Genomic DNA, 15,997 nt, shown 5'->3' with positions numbered 1-15,997 from the left:
ATGATAGTGTTGCCGCCCCCCCCCCCCCCATCCAAAAGCTGTAGGTACGTTCCTGCCAGTTCCGCTTAACATGGGGTTTCTGGGTACTGTTGACCAGATAATGCACCTCTCCCACTTCATTCTTAAGCCTTCTTCCTTTAAGTCGCGCGGAGTGGCCGCATGGTTAGAGGCGCCATGTCACGATTCGCGCTGCCCCTCCCGCGGGAGGTTCGAGTCCTCCCTCGGGCATGGGTATGTCTGTGTGTTGTCCTTAGCGTATGTTAGTTTAACTAGTATCTATGGACCGATGACCTCAGCTGTTTGGTCCCTTAGGAATCCACACACATTTGAAACTTCTTCCTTGGTCTTCTTTTTTTCTGGTCAGCTGCGTGACCTTCTGCGTCTGCACCCTGGGCTGGGGCCATGTCGCCACCCTCGGCCGCATCAGTTTTCGCTACATCCTCTCCATGTGCGAGTGTAAGGTAGGGTCAACAAACCCAGGACGCAGTGTTTTGCTATCGGCACGTGAGAAACCACGTGCTCCCGGGCAGGCGTAAGCGCAGTGGGCCTTGGCCGCTACAGCGATATGTCAGGGTCATTCGATAGTCGCGTCGATCGTTGTTTGACTTCGGACGGACGCCGGCCGGCCTGCGGTACATAAATAGAAGACCCCGCAGCTCCGCGAACTGTAGTAACCACCAGAATGCTTCTGCCACTGGCTGTGCTCTTTGCCTTCGGTCTTACCAACTTGCTTCACGCACAGGTAAGTACGCTGCAACGCCTTCCTCGGTGCAAAATACCAGTCTCATTGTAAAAGTGAAAACCGTTTCTTTCTCCACGAATTTTTTTTCGAGACAATGAAAGGAAACTTAAGAGGGGAATTCAATAAATAATGCGACACATGTTTTTTCCTCGTCCAATTTCATTTGAAAAAAAAAATAAATAAAAAAAATAAAAAATGCGAAATTTGCTGTGGGAGATATCGCAGTACTCCCGAATCGTCCCCTATAGTTTCGTGAATTTCCGAGAGATGGCGGCGCTATATGTTGCCTTCGGAAATGTCGCCTGTAACGGAGATGTTTTCCAAGCAGGGCGCTGTCAGTGAGTTTCTTTTGGTGGAAAACCAGAGCATCGCAGATATTCACAGGCGCTTTCGGAACGTCTACGGCAGTGGTTCCCAACTTTTTCTAGACCATTACCCCTGAGTGCAATCAGACATTAGCTACTACCCCGCCTCCCTCCCCACATTATCCCAAACATTAGCACCTAACTAAGCTGTAGAATGAAAGACTTTTCTTGGAAGACTTTTATTTTTAAAATGATGTTAGATGAATGATATTTAGTTTGTGCACGAGAGGTGGTGGCTGCGGAGGGGGGGGGGGGGGGGGGTTAGAATGAATGACGAAGGAATTCGTGGTGCATCGCGAGTACTACCCACAATTCCTACTCAGATAAGAAAGCTAACTATCCGCAGTGAGGGTAGGCACTTGTTGCAAAACATACTTTCCGTGCATTACTCCTCTCCATTGTGGCACTTGCTTGACCTCCACACTGCAACCCCATTTAAACAAGTTTAGATGGTGCACTATACGTTATGTTAATAACTCACTTGGTTGGTGCTCTCCCTACTTCTGAACTGGCAAAAATTGGAAAACTTCAGGCTGTTAACGCTTTGTGTCTAATCACTCTAATTATAATAATAATAATAATAAATTCAGGTTGTAAATGCTTTGTGTCTAATCCCTCTAATCATAATAATAATAATAACAATACTGTCTACAGCACAGTAGTAGCCTTTGTGTAGTTAACTGCTGAGTTGTGGTGTCAATTAATTACACTACTGGCCATTATAATTGCTACACCACGAAGATGACGTGCTACAGACGCGAAATTTAACCGACAGGAGAAAGATGCTGTGATATGCAAATGATTAGCTTTTCAGAGCATTCACACAAGGTTGGCGCCGGTGGCGACACCTACAACGTGCTGACATGAGAAAAGTTTCCAACCGATTTCTCATACACAAACAGCAGTTGACCGGCGTTGCCTGGTGAAACGTTGTTGTGATGCCTCGTGTAAGGAGGGGAAATGCGTACCATCACGTTTCCGACTTTGATATAAAGGTCGCATTGTAGCCTATCGCGATTGCGGTTTATCGTATCGCGACATTGCTGCTCGCGTTGGTCGAGATCCAATGACTATTAGCAGAATACGGAATCGGTGGGTTCAGGAGGGTAATACGGAACGCCGTGCTGGGTCCCAACGGCCTCATATCACTAGCAGTCGAGATGACAGGCATCTTATCCGCCTGGCTGTAGCGGATCGTGCAGCCACGTCTCGATCCCTGAGTCAACAGATGGGGACGTTTGCAAGACAACAACCATCTGCACGAACAGATCGACGACGTTTGCAGCAGCATGGACTATCAGCTCGGATACCATGGCTGCGGTTACCCTTGACACTGCATCACAGACAGGAGCGCCTGCGATGGTGTACTCAACGACGAACCTGGGTGCACGAATGGCAAAACGTCATTTTATCGGATGAATCCAAGTTCTGTTTACAGCATCATGATGGTCGCATCCGTGTTTGGCGCCATTGCGGTGAACAACATTGGAAGCGTATATTCGTCATCGCCATATTGGCGTATCACCCGGCATGATGGTATGGGGTGCCATTGGTTACACGTCTCGGTCACCTCTTGTTCCCATTGACGGCACTTTGAACAGTGGACGTTACATTTCAGATGTGTTAGACCCGTGGCTCTACCCTTCATTCGCTCCCTGCAAAACCCTACATTTCAGCAGGATAATGCACGACCACATGTTGCAGGTCCTGTACGGACCTTTCTGGGTACAGAAAATGTTCGACACTGCCCTGACTAGCACATTCTCCAGATCTCTCACCAATTGAAAACGTCTGGTCAATGGTGGCCGAGCAACTGGCTCGTCACAATACGCCAGTCACTACTCTTGATGAACTGTGGTATCGTGTTGAAGCTGCATGGGTAGTTGTACCTGGTCACGCCATCCAAGCTCTGACTCAATGCCCAGGCGTATCGAGGCCGTTATTACGACCAGAGGTGGTTGTTCGGGGTGCTGATTTCTCAGGCTCTATGCACCCAAATTGCGTGAAAACGTAATCACATGTCAGTTCTATTACAATATATTTTTCAAATGAATACCCGTTTATCATCTGCATTTCTTCTTGCTGTAGCAATTTTAATGGCCAGTAGTGTAGTTTTCCTGTTTTGAAGCGAGTAACAAAGCAATTTCTGGAGTACTGGATATATTATCTACAACTTTGAGAAGATATTTTCTTGAGATATTTAGCATTGTTACATGTATAAGTCTCGCTTTTGTGATCACCGATGTATGGGACAAAGCATAACATATGTGTGTAACAGGTGGACTATGTGAGGTACCTGTAACCTCTACCACATTAATGCTACTAATTGAGAAAAATTAATTATTGATAAATTATGTAATCAGTTTCAGTCTTACAAAATGGAGATATTAGTAATAATCTAGTTCGTTACTGAAACAGAATCGAATAGTTTAATTTTTAGCTCTCAGAAAATTTCATATTACGACTCAGGGGGTAGTTAGCCCCAGGTTGGGAACCCCTCGTCTATGGAGACCTGGCAGCGAACAGAAGCACGATGAGTCGTTGGGCGAGACGTCTGTCATCATCGCAAGGTCGCGCAAACCTGTGCGATCTTCCGCGTGCTGGCCGGCTGCTCACAGCTGTGACTCCTGCAGTGTTGGAACGTGCGGACACTCTCATTCGAGGAGATCGACGGATTTCAATCAAACACCTGTCTGCTCAACAAGACGTCCCTGTTGGTAGTGCTGACACACTCGACCACCAGTTTAGGTACCAAAAGGTGTGCCAGCCGCTGTGGCCGAGCGGTTCTAGGCGCTTCAGTCTGGAGCCGCGCGACCGCTACTGTCGAAGGTTCGAATCCTGCCCCGGGCATGGATGTGTGTGATGTCCTTATTAGGTTAGTTAGGTTGAAGTAGTTCTAAGTCTAGGGGACTGATGACCAGAGATGTTAAGTCCCATAGTGCTCAGAGCCATTTGAACTAAAAGGTGTGTGCCCGCTGTGTTCATCGCCCCCTAACACAAGACCATTAAGAGCAGTGAAAGACCATCTGTGTGGAATTGCTTGCACGCTACGAGGCTGATCCTGACAACTTTTTGTCGAACACTGTCACAGACGATGAAACATGAGTTCACCTTTTCGAACCGGAAACAAAACTTAATCCATGGGGTGGCGCCACCCCACCTTTTCTCTGAAGAAAAAGTTCAAAGCCAGTAAAGTCATGGCGACGGTCTTCTGAGATTCTGAGAGGGTTATTCTGGTTTATGTTCTTCCTCACGGTGCAACAATCAACTCTGAAGTGTATTGTGCTATCCTCAGGAAATTAAAGAAATGACTTCAGTGTGTTCGTCACCATCTTTGCACCCGAGAGGAGCGCACAGAACTTGATTGGACTGTCCTTCCTCATCCACCCTACAACCCGGATCTTGCACCTTCCATGTGTTTGGCCCAATGAAGGATGCACTCCATGGGAAGCAGTAAGTCTATGATGGGGAGGTTATTGGTGCAACTAAATGTCGGTTTCGACGTCGACCAGTAGAATGGTACTATGCGAGCATATAGCCCCTCCCAGTAAAATGGAGTAAAGCCGTTGCATTGAATGAGACTAACTTGAAAAATAAGGTTTTGTGGTCAACTGAGTGAGGAATAATATGGTGTATTGAAATTCTGACCAAAACCAACCTACTGCAGAAAAAAAATGTGTTGCATTACTTATTGAACGTTCCTCATAGTTTCGATATGGAAGTGTCAACAACCATCCGCAGTGGCTACACACCCTATTAAAACCCATGTACCACCCTTTGCAATGTCCAGGGGACCATCATAAATCTTGGTGAATTCATTCTAATTACTGTTTTTAATAATGGTGATGTTTCTCTTGCCTCACTGTGCATTTCGTTCAGTCACCTTCTATTCTATACTTAGGGTTGCCAACTTTTTTTGTCAAAATAAGGAAGACTTCGATCCAACAAAATTAATAGGACTGAAACAATTTATTTAAATCTAAAAAACAAGTTTATTGCATGCACCAACCAAAAAACTTCTTCATAACAATTATTAGCTGAAGATCAACAAAATTTTCAACTTGAAACTATATTTGTTTACACTTTGGTAGCTGTCTGAAGTTTGCGATTGTTCTTTACAAATTCTGCTCCATGTCACCCACTCAACCCCCCCCCCCCCCCTCCCTTAACTATTGTACCGCTAACACTACGTTGATATAACAAATTTATGCAGATTAATTAAATCGATATTCTTCAAATGTGTAGGATAGTTTTTTTAATTCACAGCATCCTACTGGTCGGCGAACTCGATGGAATATAGCTCAAACAAAAGATCACTAGTGAAAAACATACCCCGCCACCTGACGCCCGACACTGACGTCGATGCTGCTGACTCCTGAAGCGTTGCCAGGACTTGGGGTGCACCCGCGCCCCCCGCCTAATGGCGACGCGTCCATCAGCTGCAGAGTCACATACAGGTGTCCGTTCAGGCCCCACAAGCATGAGGTGGCGGCATCCCTTTCATACTCGACACCTGAGAAATTCCTGTCGAAATACGTGTTCACCTAGGCACTCGTGTGATGATGCAGAGCTGCGGCACCAGCGCTATAGAAATCTGTTAAAATGCTTCCCAGAATAGCTCAGGGTGCATCGGCTGCCGTGCGCATGTCTTTATGTGCCCAGAGAGGCTGACACATCGCCACGAGATGTGTGCATAGCATGGCTGGAACTTTCGGTGTCCTAGAGATACCGGTCTGGAGATGTCCTAACACCACAATGTCGGATGAGGGACATCACGCCAGAGATGGATGGTCTGCTTCAACTTATCTTTGAACATATGAACAAAGAATACATCAGCTTACACTCAGAACTTTCCATAGATAAATCCTGCAAAAGTTTCCTACAGTTCATCAAATACATACAAGACTCACAAGAATATTGGAAACTAGAAACACATTTACCAGTGTAACTACAATTAAACATTATGAGTGCTGCTGCAATCTGAGACTGATCGATGTACAGGTAATGTCTCTTCTTGACGGCTTTGGTTCTGGAACGAATCTCAGTATCTATAGCGCACATAATTTTCCACATAAAAATCTCTCCCATTCCCACAGGGTTATCAATGCGCTGAATCTGTACAGTGCCCGAAAAAGTTATGCTATGCCTACACTCACACCGGCTACGGCCAGCCGGTGTGGCCGAGCGGTTCTAGGCGCTTCAGTCTGGAACCCCGCAACAACTACGGTCGCAGGTTCGAATCCTGCCTCAGGCATGGATGTTTGTGATGTCCTTAGGTTAGTTAGGTTTAAGTAGTTCTAAGTTCTAGGGGACTGATGACCTCAGATGTTAAGTCCCATAGTGCTCAGAGCCAGTTTTGAACACCGGCTACATGTCTCGATTCTCATCACTCCTAGGAAATTAGCTGACAAAGTCTTAGAATCAGTGCTTCTGGAAGGTGCTGCATCCTGCCAACTTTCTCCCAAACAAGTGTTATGAAGGACAGGCGTCCGGCACTGTGTGATAATGAGTAACGTACCCACGGACATAATGCCTGAAAAGACATCACTGACACAGGTTGGTGTGCTGTAATCAACATCACTATTGATAGAACAACAAAGAAAATGCAAGTGTACGCTTCGGGGTGCCGATGAGGGGACGTATTGTTAGTCATATTGCTGTCCTGTTTGTACACTATAGCAGAGCCAGTTGAACACTTGCATTGCTATATTGTCCAGCTGTTTACGAAATTGATCTATCACCACTTCCGTTCAGATATACTCCTCAGTGCCTAGAAATCACAATTCACTATGTCCAATCTATCCTCCCATTACGCCTAGACATAGGTATTTCTTTTTGTTTTTACATGAATAGTAGTTTGATTACTTCCCACAAATGTGTGTCGGAACTTAAGCCACGATACCTTTATGTTCAAGCAGCAGCATAACATTTCTGACTAAAGGTGTATAAAAAAAAAAAATTATGATACATCCACACTTGTACTAGCTTGGTGTCGTTTTCGCACTGAGAAAAAGCCTCCCAACATTATCTATTTGTCAATGAATAAATGATGTAATTACAATTTGAAAAAATTCCTAGAGTCTTTTCGGTTTATCGATTTCACCACTTCCACGGAATCTTCTGGTATTTCTGGTATTTTCGATACTTGTAAATGCAGCCAGCATAGAGTGGCTTTGTAGATGGCCTAAGTTTCTAGTTACTCAATGGCTCAATGATTTCTTAGTCGGGGGAAAATTGTGTGATCTGTGTGGTGGAAGCTATGCATGGTATGCACTGACACAAACCCCGACTTGGCGGTCTGAATATATATAAAAGACGCCACTGTATGTTGGCTGGATTTACAAGTATCCAAAATACCAAAAGGTTTCGTGGAAGTGGTGAAATCGATAAACCGAAAAGACTCTAGGACTTTTAAAAATTGTAATTATACCATTTATTCATTGACAAATACGTAATGGTGGGAGGCTTTTTAGCAGTGCGGAAACGACACCCAGCTAGTGCAAGTGCATCACAATTTTTTTATTCACCTGCAATTGATACTTAAAAATGTTATGCTGCTGCTTGAACATAAAGGTACCGTGGCTTATGTTCCGACACACATTTGTGGGAAGTAATCAAACTACTATTCACCTGAAAACAAAGTGAAATACATATGTCTAGTCGTAATGGGAGGATAGATTGGAGGTTTGTGCTTTCTACACTCTGAGGAGTATAACCGAACGGAAGTGGTGATAGATTCATTTCGTAAACAGTTGCACAATGTAGCAATGCAAGTGTTCAACTGGATCTGCTACAGTGTACAAACAGGATGGGCAATTTGGCTGTAACAATACGTCCCTTCATCGACACCCCTAAGCATACACTCCCACTTTCCTTGTTGTTCTATTGATAGTGATGTTGATTACAGTACACTGTCTTTTCAGCCATTACGTCTGCGTGGAAGGTTATTCGTTATCACATACTGCTGGACGCCTGCCATTCATAACACTTGTTTGAGAGAAACTTGGCAGCATGCAGCATCTTCCAGAAGCGCTGATTCGAAGACTGTCAGATAATTTCCTAGGACTGAAGAGAATTGAGACATATAGTCGGTGTGAGTGTAGGCATACCATAATTTTTTAGGCACTGTGCAGATTCAACACATCGGTAACCCCGAGGGTATGAAGAGAGAAAGAGAGAGATTTTTATGGGGAAAATTATGTGTGCTATAGATACAGAGATTCGTTACACAACCACAGCCTTCAAGAGGAGACGTTACCTGTATATCGATTGGTGTCAGACTGCAGCAGCAATCGTAATATTTAATTGTAATTAAACTGGTAAATATGTTCCTAGTTCCCAATATTCTTATGAGTCTTGTATGTATTTGATGATCTGTAGACAACTTTTGCGGGTTTATCTATAGCGTGTTCTGAGTGTAAGGTGATGTATACTTTGTTCATATCTTCAAAGATAAGTTGAAGCAGACCATCCATCTCAGGCGTGATGCTGTCCCTCATCCAACATTGTGGTATTAGGACATCTCCATAACAATAGCTGGAGGACACCAAAAGTTCCAGCCATACTATGTACACATCTCGTGGCAATGTGTCAGCCTCTCTGGGCACGTAAACACATGCGCGTGGCCGATGTGTCTCGCGTGTCCCGTTAGGATTGCTAGGAACAATGCACCCTGAGCTTTTCTGGGAAGCATTGGAACAGATTTCTATAGCGCTGGAGCTGCAGCTCTGTGTCACCACGCTAACAACAGTGCCTAGGTGAAAACGAATTTCGACAGGAATTTCTCAGGTGTCAGGTATGAATGGGATGTCGCCACCTCATGCTTGTGGGACCTGAACGGACACCTATATGTGACCCTGCAGCTGATGGGCGCGTCGTCACTACGCAGCGGGTGCGGGTGCACTCCGACTCCTGGGGATGCTTTCGGAGTTGGGGGCGTCGACATCGGTGTCGGGCATCGGGTGACATGGTGTGTTTTTCACTAGTGATCTTTTGTTTAAACCATATTGCATCGATTTCACTGACTAATAGGATGCTGTGAATTAAAAAAATACTACCTCATACATGTGAAGAATATCGATTTAATTAATTTGCAATAATTTTTTATATCAACGTGGTGTTAGCAGTACAATAGTTAAGGGGAGGGTGTGTGTGAGTGGGTGTCATGGAGCAGAACAGCAGGTTATGTACAGAACATTAGGTTAATTTGCGTAATTTTTATGTAACATGCAGTACAGTAGTTTAAGAGGGGTGAGTGACAAAGAAAAATGTGCCAGAAATGGCTTTCAAAAGCATGTGAAATTCGAAAAGTGTACCAGAAAATGGTGGGACATAACTAATTGCTTAATTTCATAATAAAGACGGTACAATAGTTTAAGGAAAATGGAGTGACAAGGAAAACCACTTAACAGAACAATAGGTTAAGTGTCGACAAAGGGCCAAACATTAGGTCGAAAGGTTCCCGGGTTCGATTCCCGGCGGGGTCAGGGATTTTCTCTGCGTCGTGATGGCTGGGTGTTGTGTGCTGTCCTTAGGTTAGTTAGGTTTAAGTAGTTCTAAGTTCTAGGGGACTGATGACCATAGATGTTAAGTCCAATAGTGCTCAGAGCCATTAGGTCAAGACATCTACATTACAGTGACGAACATGAGGTTATGCAAAATGTTTGCCACATGTAACTACTTCTTATAAGACCTACATGTTTCCAAACAGCAGAGAACTATGAGCAAGAGAAATCCAACCTCCACAAACTGAATTTTTTTTAAATAAATATTATACCCTTGTATTTCCTGTTATGAGATTCTTCCTCTCCACCAAAGAGCTCCCAATTTCCATATATTCCATACACTGCCTTGAATCTCCTAAATTGTTTAAATATACAATATCCACATATTTCCTAAATTGTTTAAACAATATTCCATACACTACAATCGAATTCCCTCCAAATGACCGATCAACTGAGTCTTTTTCCCGCCAGTTTCCAGGAGGGAAGGGGTGGGGTTTACTAGAAGGGGAGAGGTTAATTAATTGCTCAATGTAATTGAGTAGTCAGTCAAATTGATAAGAGTGAGAATGTCTGTTCCAATAACTCAGACCTGAAAGTATACTTATAGCAGCGAGGTTTCCTGAAGGGTGTGAGGGAGGTGGGAGGGAGGGGGCAGGGGAACAATAGGTTAAGTATCTGTCAATCAAAAGGAAGGAGCTTTTTAGCAGAACAATGGGTTAAGGACCTGTCAGTCAATGGAGAACAATAGGTTAAGTACCTATTAATCAAAGGGTGACAATGTGTTTGCCCCTGAGTGCATACCTGCCCCTGATGTATGCAACCCATACTAACAAAGGCGCTCGTACGAACTATGTTCCACTATTGACAGTTCGAATCTGCATCCAGCCATCCTGATTTATGTTTTCCGCGATCCCCCTAAATTGCTTCAGGCAAATGCCTAGATGGTTCCTTCGAAAAATCATGGCCGACTTCCTTCCCCATCCTTCCTTAATCTGATAGAACCAACGACCTGACTGTTTGGTGCCCTCCCTCATCTGTTATTTGACATTAATATGGTATGTGTCGACCATTCGCCATTATCACGGTTCGAACTCTGCACGAGAGAAATTCAATGAGATATCTGAATGGAGGAATGGCTGGCCATTCTTCCTCAAGAGGCAAAGCCAGAAAAGATTTGAGGTCGAAAACGAAGTCGACGTCCTAATTAATCGCAGAAGTGTTCCGTTTGTTTCATGTCAGGACTCTGGGCAGGCCAATCCATTTCGGGAATATAACTGTCCACAAACCATTGCTTCACACGTGCTGCTTTGTGAAATGGCGCATTGTCATCATCATCTCCCATCTGTTCCTCTGTGCAGAACACAATGCTGTAAAATGTGTTTGTATACTTCCACATTTTGCGTTTTCTTAAGCGCTGTAAGGTGACCATGCCCTAAACACAAAACATCCCCATAACGTAACACCACCTGCTGTGCACTTCACTGTTGGCACTACACATGATGGAAGGTAGCGTTCCCCATACATTCGCTAAACCCAAACCTCTACATCGAATTGCCACAGACTACAGAGTGACTCATCGCTCCAAATCTCTTGTTTCCAGTCATCCACTGCTCATTACCCTTTATACCACCTCAAACGTCGCTTACCGTTGACTATTAGAAGATGCTCCACTACTGTACGCCATTCTGTTGAGTGTTTCCTCCCACTGATTTCATGCAGTTTTTTAGAGCAATCCTCCGCAATGCTGAACGTTGTCTGTCAGTCACTACGTGAGGTTGGCCTGGTCTTGGGTTGTCGTTCCTTCACGTGTCCACTTCACATGTGCGTCGTCAAGAATCCACTCGGGCAGCCTTAAAAGGATTGAAATGTCCCTGATGGATCTGTTATCCAGGTGACATCCAAAGATTAGTGCACATTCGAAGTCACTGAGCTTTCCTGATCAACCAGTTCTGTTGTTGCTGCTCCTCTACTCACATCACAACACTCCCCCAAACCCCTCCTGTGATACTACCGGGTTCGCACTCGTGATACCTACTCATCAGTTTCACAGTGCATAGAGACCTCCAGATACTCTTGATCAGGTATGCATTTTTGATTGCCTGTACTAGCTGCCACAGCCAGCTTTCAAAACCACGAGTAGCTAAAACAGACGTTTCACGCTCCTTTGGATTGTTTTTATACAGAGTCCGCCAGAAAAATGTATACACTCTTTGTCAGGCTCTATCGAGATATCGATATTGTCATTCGATTTGAGTTACGAGTGTGCTGTAGTATAGTCTTTGGCTCAGCAGATGTTAGTACTTTCATCTCAGTATTGAGAAAACAAGATAGCTGGAGCACACTTGACATTCGAGCAAGGAAAATTTATTGTGAAATGGTTTTTCAAGTTTGACAATGCGATTGAAGTGCAACGTCAGTGGAGGCGGGAGTCTGAAACAGAACTACCAAGCCGCCTAGCAATTAAACGCATCATTGCCAAGTTTGACCTGCATGGAACGATTTGTGATATTCACAAGGGAAGATCAGGAAGACAGCGTACAGCTACAAGTCCTGCTTCGTCGGCTCTCCACAGAAGTCTGCTACGCAATGTGCACGTAAATTGGTGGTTAGCAGCACACGTGTACGAAGAATTCTGAAAGCCGCAAACTGGAAAGTTTACATTCCATGATTACTGCACACGGTTAATGTTGACGATCCTGATCGCCGAATGCAATTTTGCGAATGGTATCAGCAAATGGTAACTGATGACGAACAATTTGTGACGAAGGTAGTGTGGAGTGACGAGGCACAATTTAAACTTAATAGAACCGTGAATCGGCATAACAGTGTGTACTGGGCACCGGAAAATCCGCTTGTTAATGTGGGTAAAGCGGTCAACCTACCAGGGGTTCATGTGGGGTGTGGACTATTATCTAGGGTCTTAGTAGGGCCCTTTTTCTTTGATGCTACTGTCACTGGAAATGTTACGCACATCAATTTTGCCAGGTATACGTGCACTTTATGAAAGAGGTCTTCTACCAACGGGACGGGGCGCCACCACACTACCACCTAGCTATACGAGCTTCCCTGAATGACAATTTTCTGGGGGATTGGATTGGACAAAGAGGGTCCATTGAGTTCCCTCCACGGTTGCCAGATCTAACACCTATGGACTTGTGGGGAACTGTGAAGGATAACGTCTATCGACGTAAGCCACGCACGGTGGAGGAACTTCGCCAGGTAATTACAGCGTCATGTACAGTGATCTCCACTGTAACGTTGACTCGCATAGTTGCGACAACCGCTCGTCGTTCTGTTATGTGTATAGCTACCAACGGTGAACATTTAAAGTAACCATTTGCTAAACTGAAGGTTGTACAATATGTGTGATCAATTACGAGGGTGAGTCAAATGAAAACCTTAAATTTTTTAAAAATATTTTGTGTGGTGCAGAAGTGGTACAAAGCTGCATCACTTTTCAACATAATCGCCCCCACGCTCAATGCAAGTCCTGCAGCGCTTACAAAGTGCATAAATTCCTTTTGGTAGTCCGCGCAACCACTCATGCATCGCGTGGCGTACCTCTTCATCAGAACGGAACTTCTTTCCTCCCGTTGCGTCTTTGAGTGGTCCAAACATATGGAAATCACTTGGGGCAAGGTCTGGTGAGTATGGTGGATGAGGAAGACACTCAAAATGCAGGTTTGTGATTGTTGCAACTGTTGTACGGGCAGTGTGGGGCCTTGCATTGTCATGTTGCAAAAGGACACCTGCTGACAGCAATCCACGTCGCTTTGATTTGATTGCATTCCGCAGATGATTTTTTAGGAGATCTGTGTATGATGCACTGGTGACAGTGGTCCCTCTAGGCATGCAATGCTCCAAAATGACGCCTTTTTCGTCCCAAAAGAGAGTCAGCATAACCTTCCATGCTGATGGTTCTGTTCGAAAGTTCTCTGGTTTTGGTAATGAGGAATGGCGCCATTCTTTGATTGCTCTCTTCGTTTCCGGTTGGTGGAAGTGAACCCATGTTTCGTCCCCAGTAACGATTCTTGCAAGGAAGCCATCACCTTCTCGTTCAAAGTGCCGAAGAAGTTTTTTACAAGCATCAACACGTAGTTCTCTCATTTCACGAGTCAGCTGCCGTGGCAGCCACCTTGCAGACACATTGTGAAACTGGAGCACATCATGCACAGGGTGGTGTACTGACCCATGACTAATCTGAAAACATTCTGCAATATCATACAGTCACTCTGCGGTTTTCCTTCACTATGGCTTCAACTGCTGCAATGTTCTGTGGAGTCACAACTCGTTGTGCCTGACCTGGACGAGGAGCATCTTCCACGGAAGTCACGCCATTTGCGAACTTCCTACTACATTCGTAGACTTGCTGCTGTGACAAACATGCATCACCATACTGAACCATCATTCGTCGATGAATTTCAATAGGTTTCACACCTTCACTACATCAAAAACCGAATAACAGAGCGCTGTTCTTCCCTGGTGCAAGTCGCAAGTGGGGGGGGGGGGGGGGGGGAATCTTTATACTGATGCTAAGACGGTATGTGTGTATCTGCACTATGCTGCCACCTACAGGCCATTCTGCACTCTGTCTGTAGCACGCTTAGCAACTTACAGGATAACGGCGCGAAATTTCGATTTGTTATTACAAATTTAAGGTTTTCATTTCACTCATCCTCGTATTAAATGTAAAATAAACACATAATACTTTCCGTTCCTTAAAGTGTGTATTGATTTTTCTCGCGGACTCTAAATTCGAGAGTTTCGCTCCCCTAAGATCATCGTACCTAAACGTATGTGGTAGGATACTGGGGAAACTCTTCTTTCGTTCACTAAGCAATCGTGGGAACTGTGCCGAATATCTTCCAGAAACCAAGGAACACGGCATCAGTTTAGGGAACCCAGTTTCAGACCCCTGGCTTTGCCATTCTGCAGTGCGTTTTAACCTGTAAGGCAGCTTATCACTATATGTATGCTGCTAATTACATTGAGGTGAAAGAAGTCGTGGAACATGTCCTGACATCGTGCCGGACCCCCTTTTGTCCTGCGTGCTGCAGCACCTCCACGTGGCTTGGACTCAACAGGTCACGGGAAGTACCCTGCAGAAATACTGAGCCACGCTGCTTCTAAAGCCGTCCATTACTGCGAAGGTGTTGCCGGTGCAGGACTTTGTATACGAACTGAGCTCTCGATTACGCCCCATAAATGTTCGACGAGAGTCGTGTCGGGCCATCCGCGTGGCCAGATCATTCACTTTAATTGTCCAGAAACGTCATCAAATCAGTTGCGAACAATTGTGGCCAAGTGACATGGTGCATCTTCATCCATAAAAACTCCATCGTTGTTTGGAAACATGAAGCCTCCAAGTAGCCGAACATAACCACTTCCATTCAATGATAGGATAAATTGGACAACAGGACCCAGTCCATTCCATGTAAGCACAGCCACACCATTATGGAGCCACTGGCAGCGTGCGCAGTGCCTTGTTGACAACTTGTACCCATGGCTTCGTAGGGTTTGCACCATCCCCGAACTCTACGATCACCTCTTTACCAATTGAAATCGGGAATCATCTGACAAAGCCACGGTTTTCGAGTCGCCTAGGGTCCAACCGATATGGTCACGAGCCCAAGAGAGAAGCTGCAGACGATGCCAGTGCGTTATCCGTGGTGACTGGTAATGCCTAAAATTTGACACTCTCGGGACACTGTGGATCTCTGAATATTGCATTCCCTAACGATTTCCCAAATGGAATGTCCCATGCGTCTTACTCCAAGTACTATTCCTCGTTCAAAGTCCGTTATTTCCTGTCTTACAGCCAGAATCACGTCGTATACCTTTTCACATAAATCACTTGGGTATAAATGACAGCTGCGCCAATGCACTGCCCTTTTATACCTTGTGTACGCGATACTACCGCCATCCTACATGCGCATATCGCTAGCCTATGACTTTCGTCACCTTAGTATATTACCAGTCGTTACGGCATATATTGTGTTACAGGCGTCCGCTGTAAACACAACACTTCTCACGAGTCCAGTGGAGGTCGGCCTTTACTATGAAACGCTTTGCCCGCACTGCCGGAGGTTCGTCATCGAGCACTTGCTTCCGGCGTATCTAAAAGCTCCAGAACGGATCAAGCTTAAACTGGTCCCGTATGGAAATGCTGAGGTAAGTAATATTTACTCCATTTCAATATTTTTAATAGCTATTGCTCGTCGTATTTCAGAGGACTGAAACTGTTAACTTCAGCACAGACGGCTTTATTTGACGGCGTCCATCACAGGGTCGTGACTGGATTGAGGATTTCTTGTTAGATGCGGAGAGTTGTTGACATATGTAGAAGAGGCATCAGCTGTCCCTCAGGGAAGTGTGTTGGGACCCTT

At 45.0% G+C, this 15,997-nt stretch overlaps 1 protein-coding gene across 2 annotated transcripts in view; it reads left to right on the top strand.

Annotated features, from left to right (window-relative positions):
- Window positions 1-610: 610 nt before the first annotated feature.
- Window positions 611-15,997, top strand: part of LOC124717389 (gamma-interferon-inducible lysosomal thiol reductase-like) — a 328,253-nt gene continuing 312,866 nt past the window's right edge. For both annotated transcript variants that reach the window (XM_047244238.1, XM_047244239.1), the window contains exons 1-2: window positions 611-742; window positions 15,615-15,782. In XM_047244238.1, coding sequence (XP_047100194.1) covers window positions 683-742; window positions 15,615-15,782 — 228 coding nt within the window. In that variant the 5' untranslated portion in view covers window positions 611-682. The remainder of the gene's footprint in view (window positions 743-15,614; window positions 15,783-15,997) is intronic.

This window comes from Schistocerca piceifrons, chromosome 9 (genome assembly GCF_021461385.2).
Source record: "Schistocerca piceifrons isolate TAMUIC-IGC-003096 chromosome 9, iqSchPice1.1, whole genome shotgun sequence".
Lineage (NCBI taxonomy): Eukaryota > Metazoa > Arthropoda > Insecta > Orthoptera > Acrididae > Schistocerca > Schistocerca piceifrons.
This window is presented reverse-complemented; position numbering and strand designations above follow the sequence as displayed.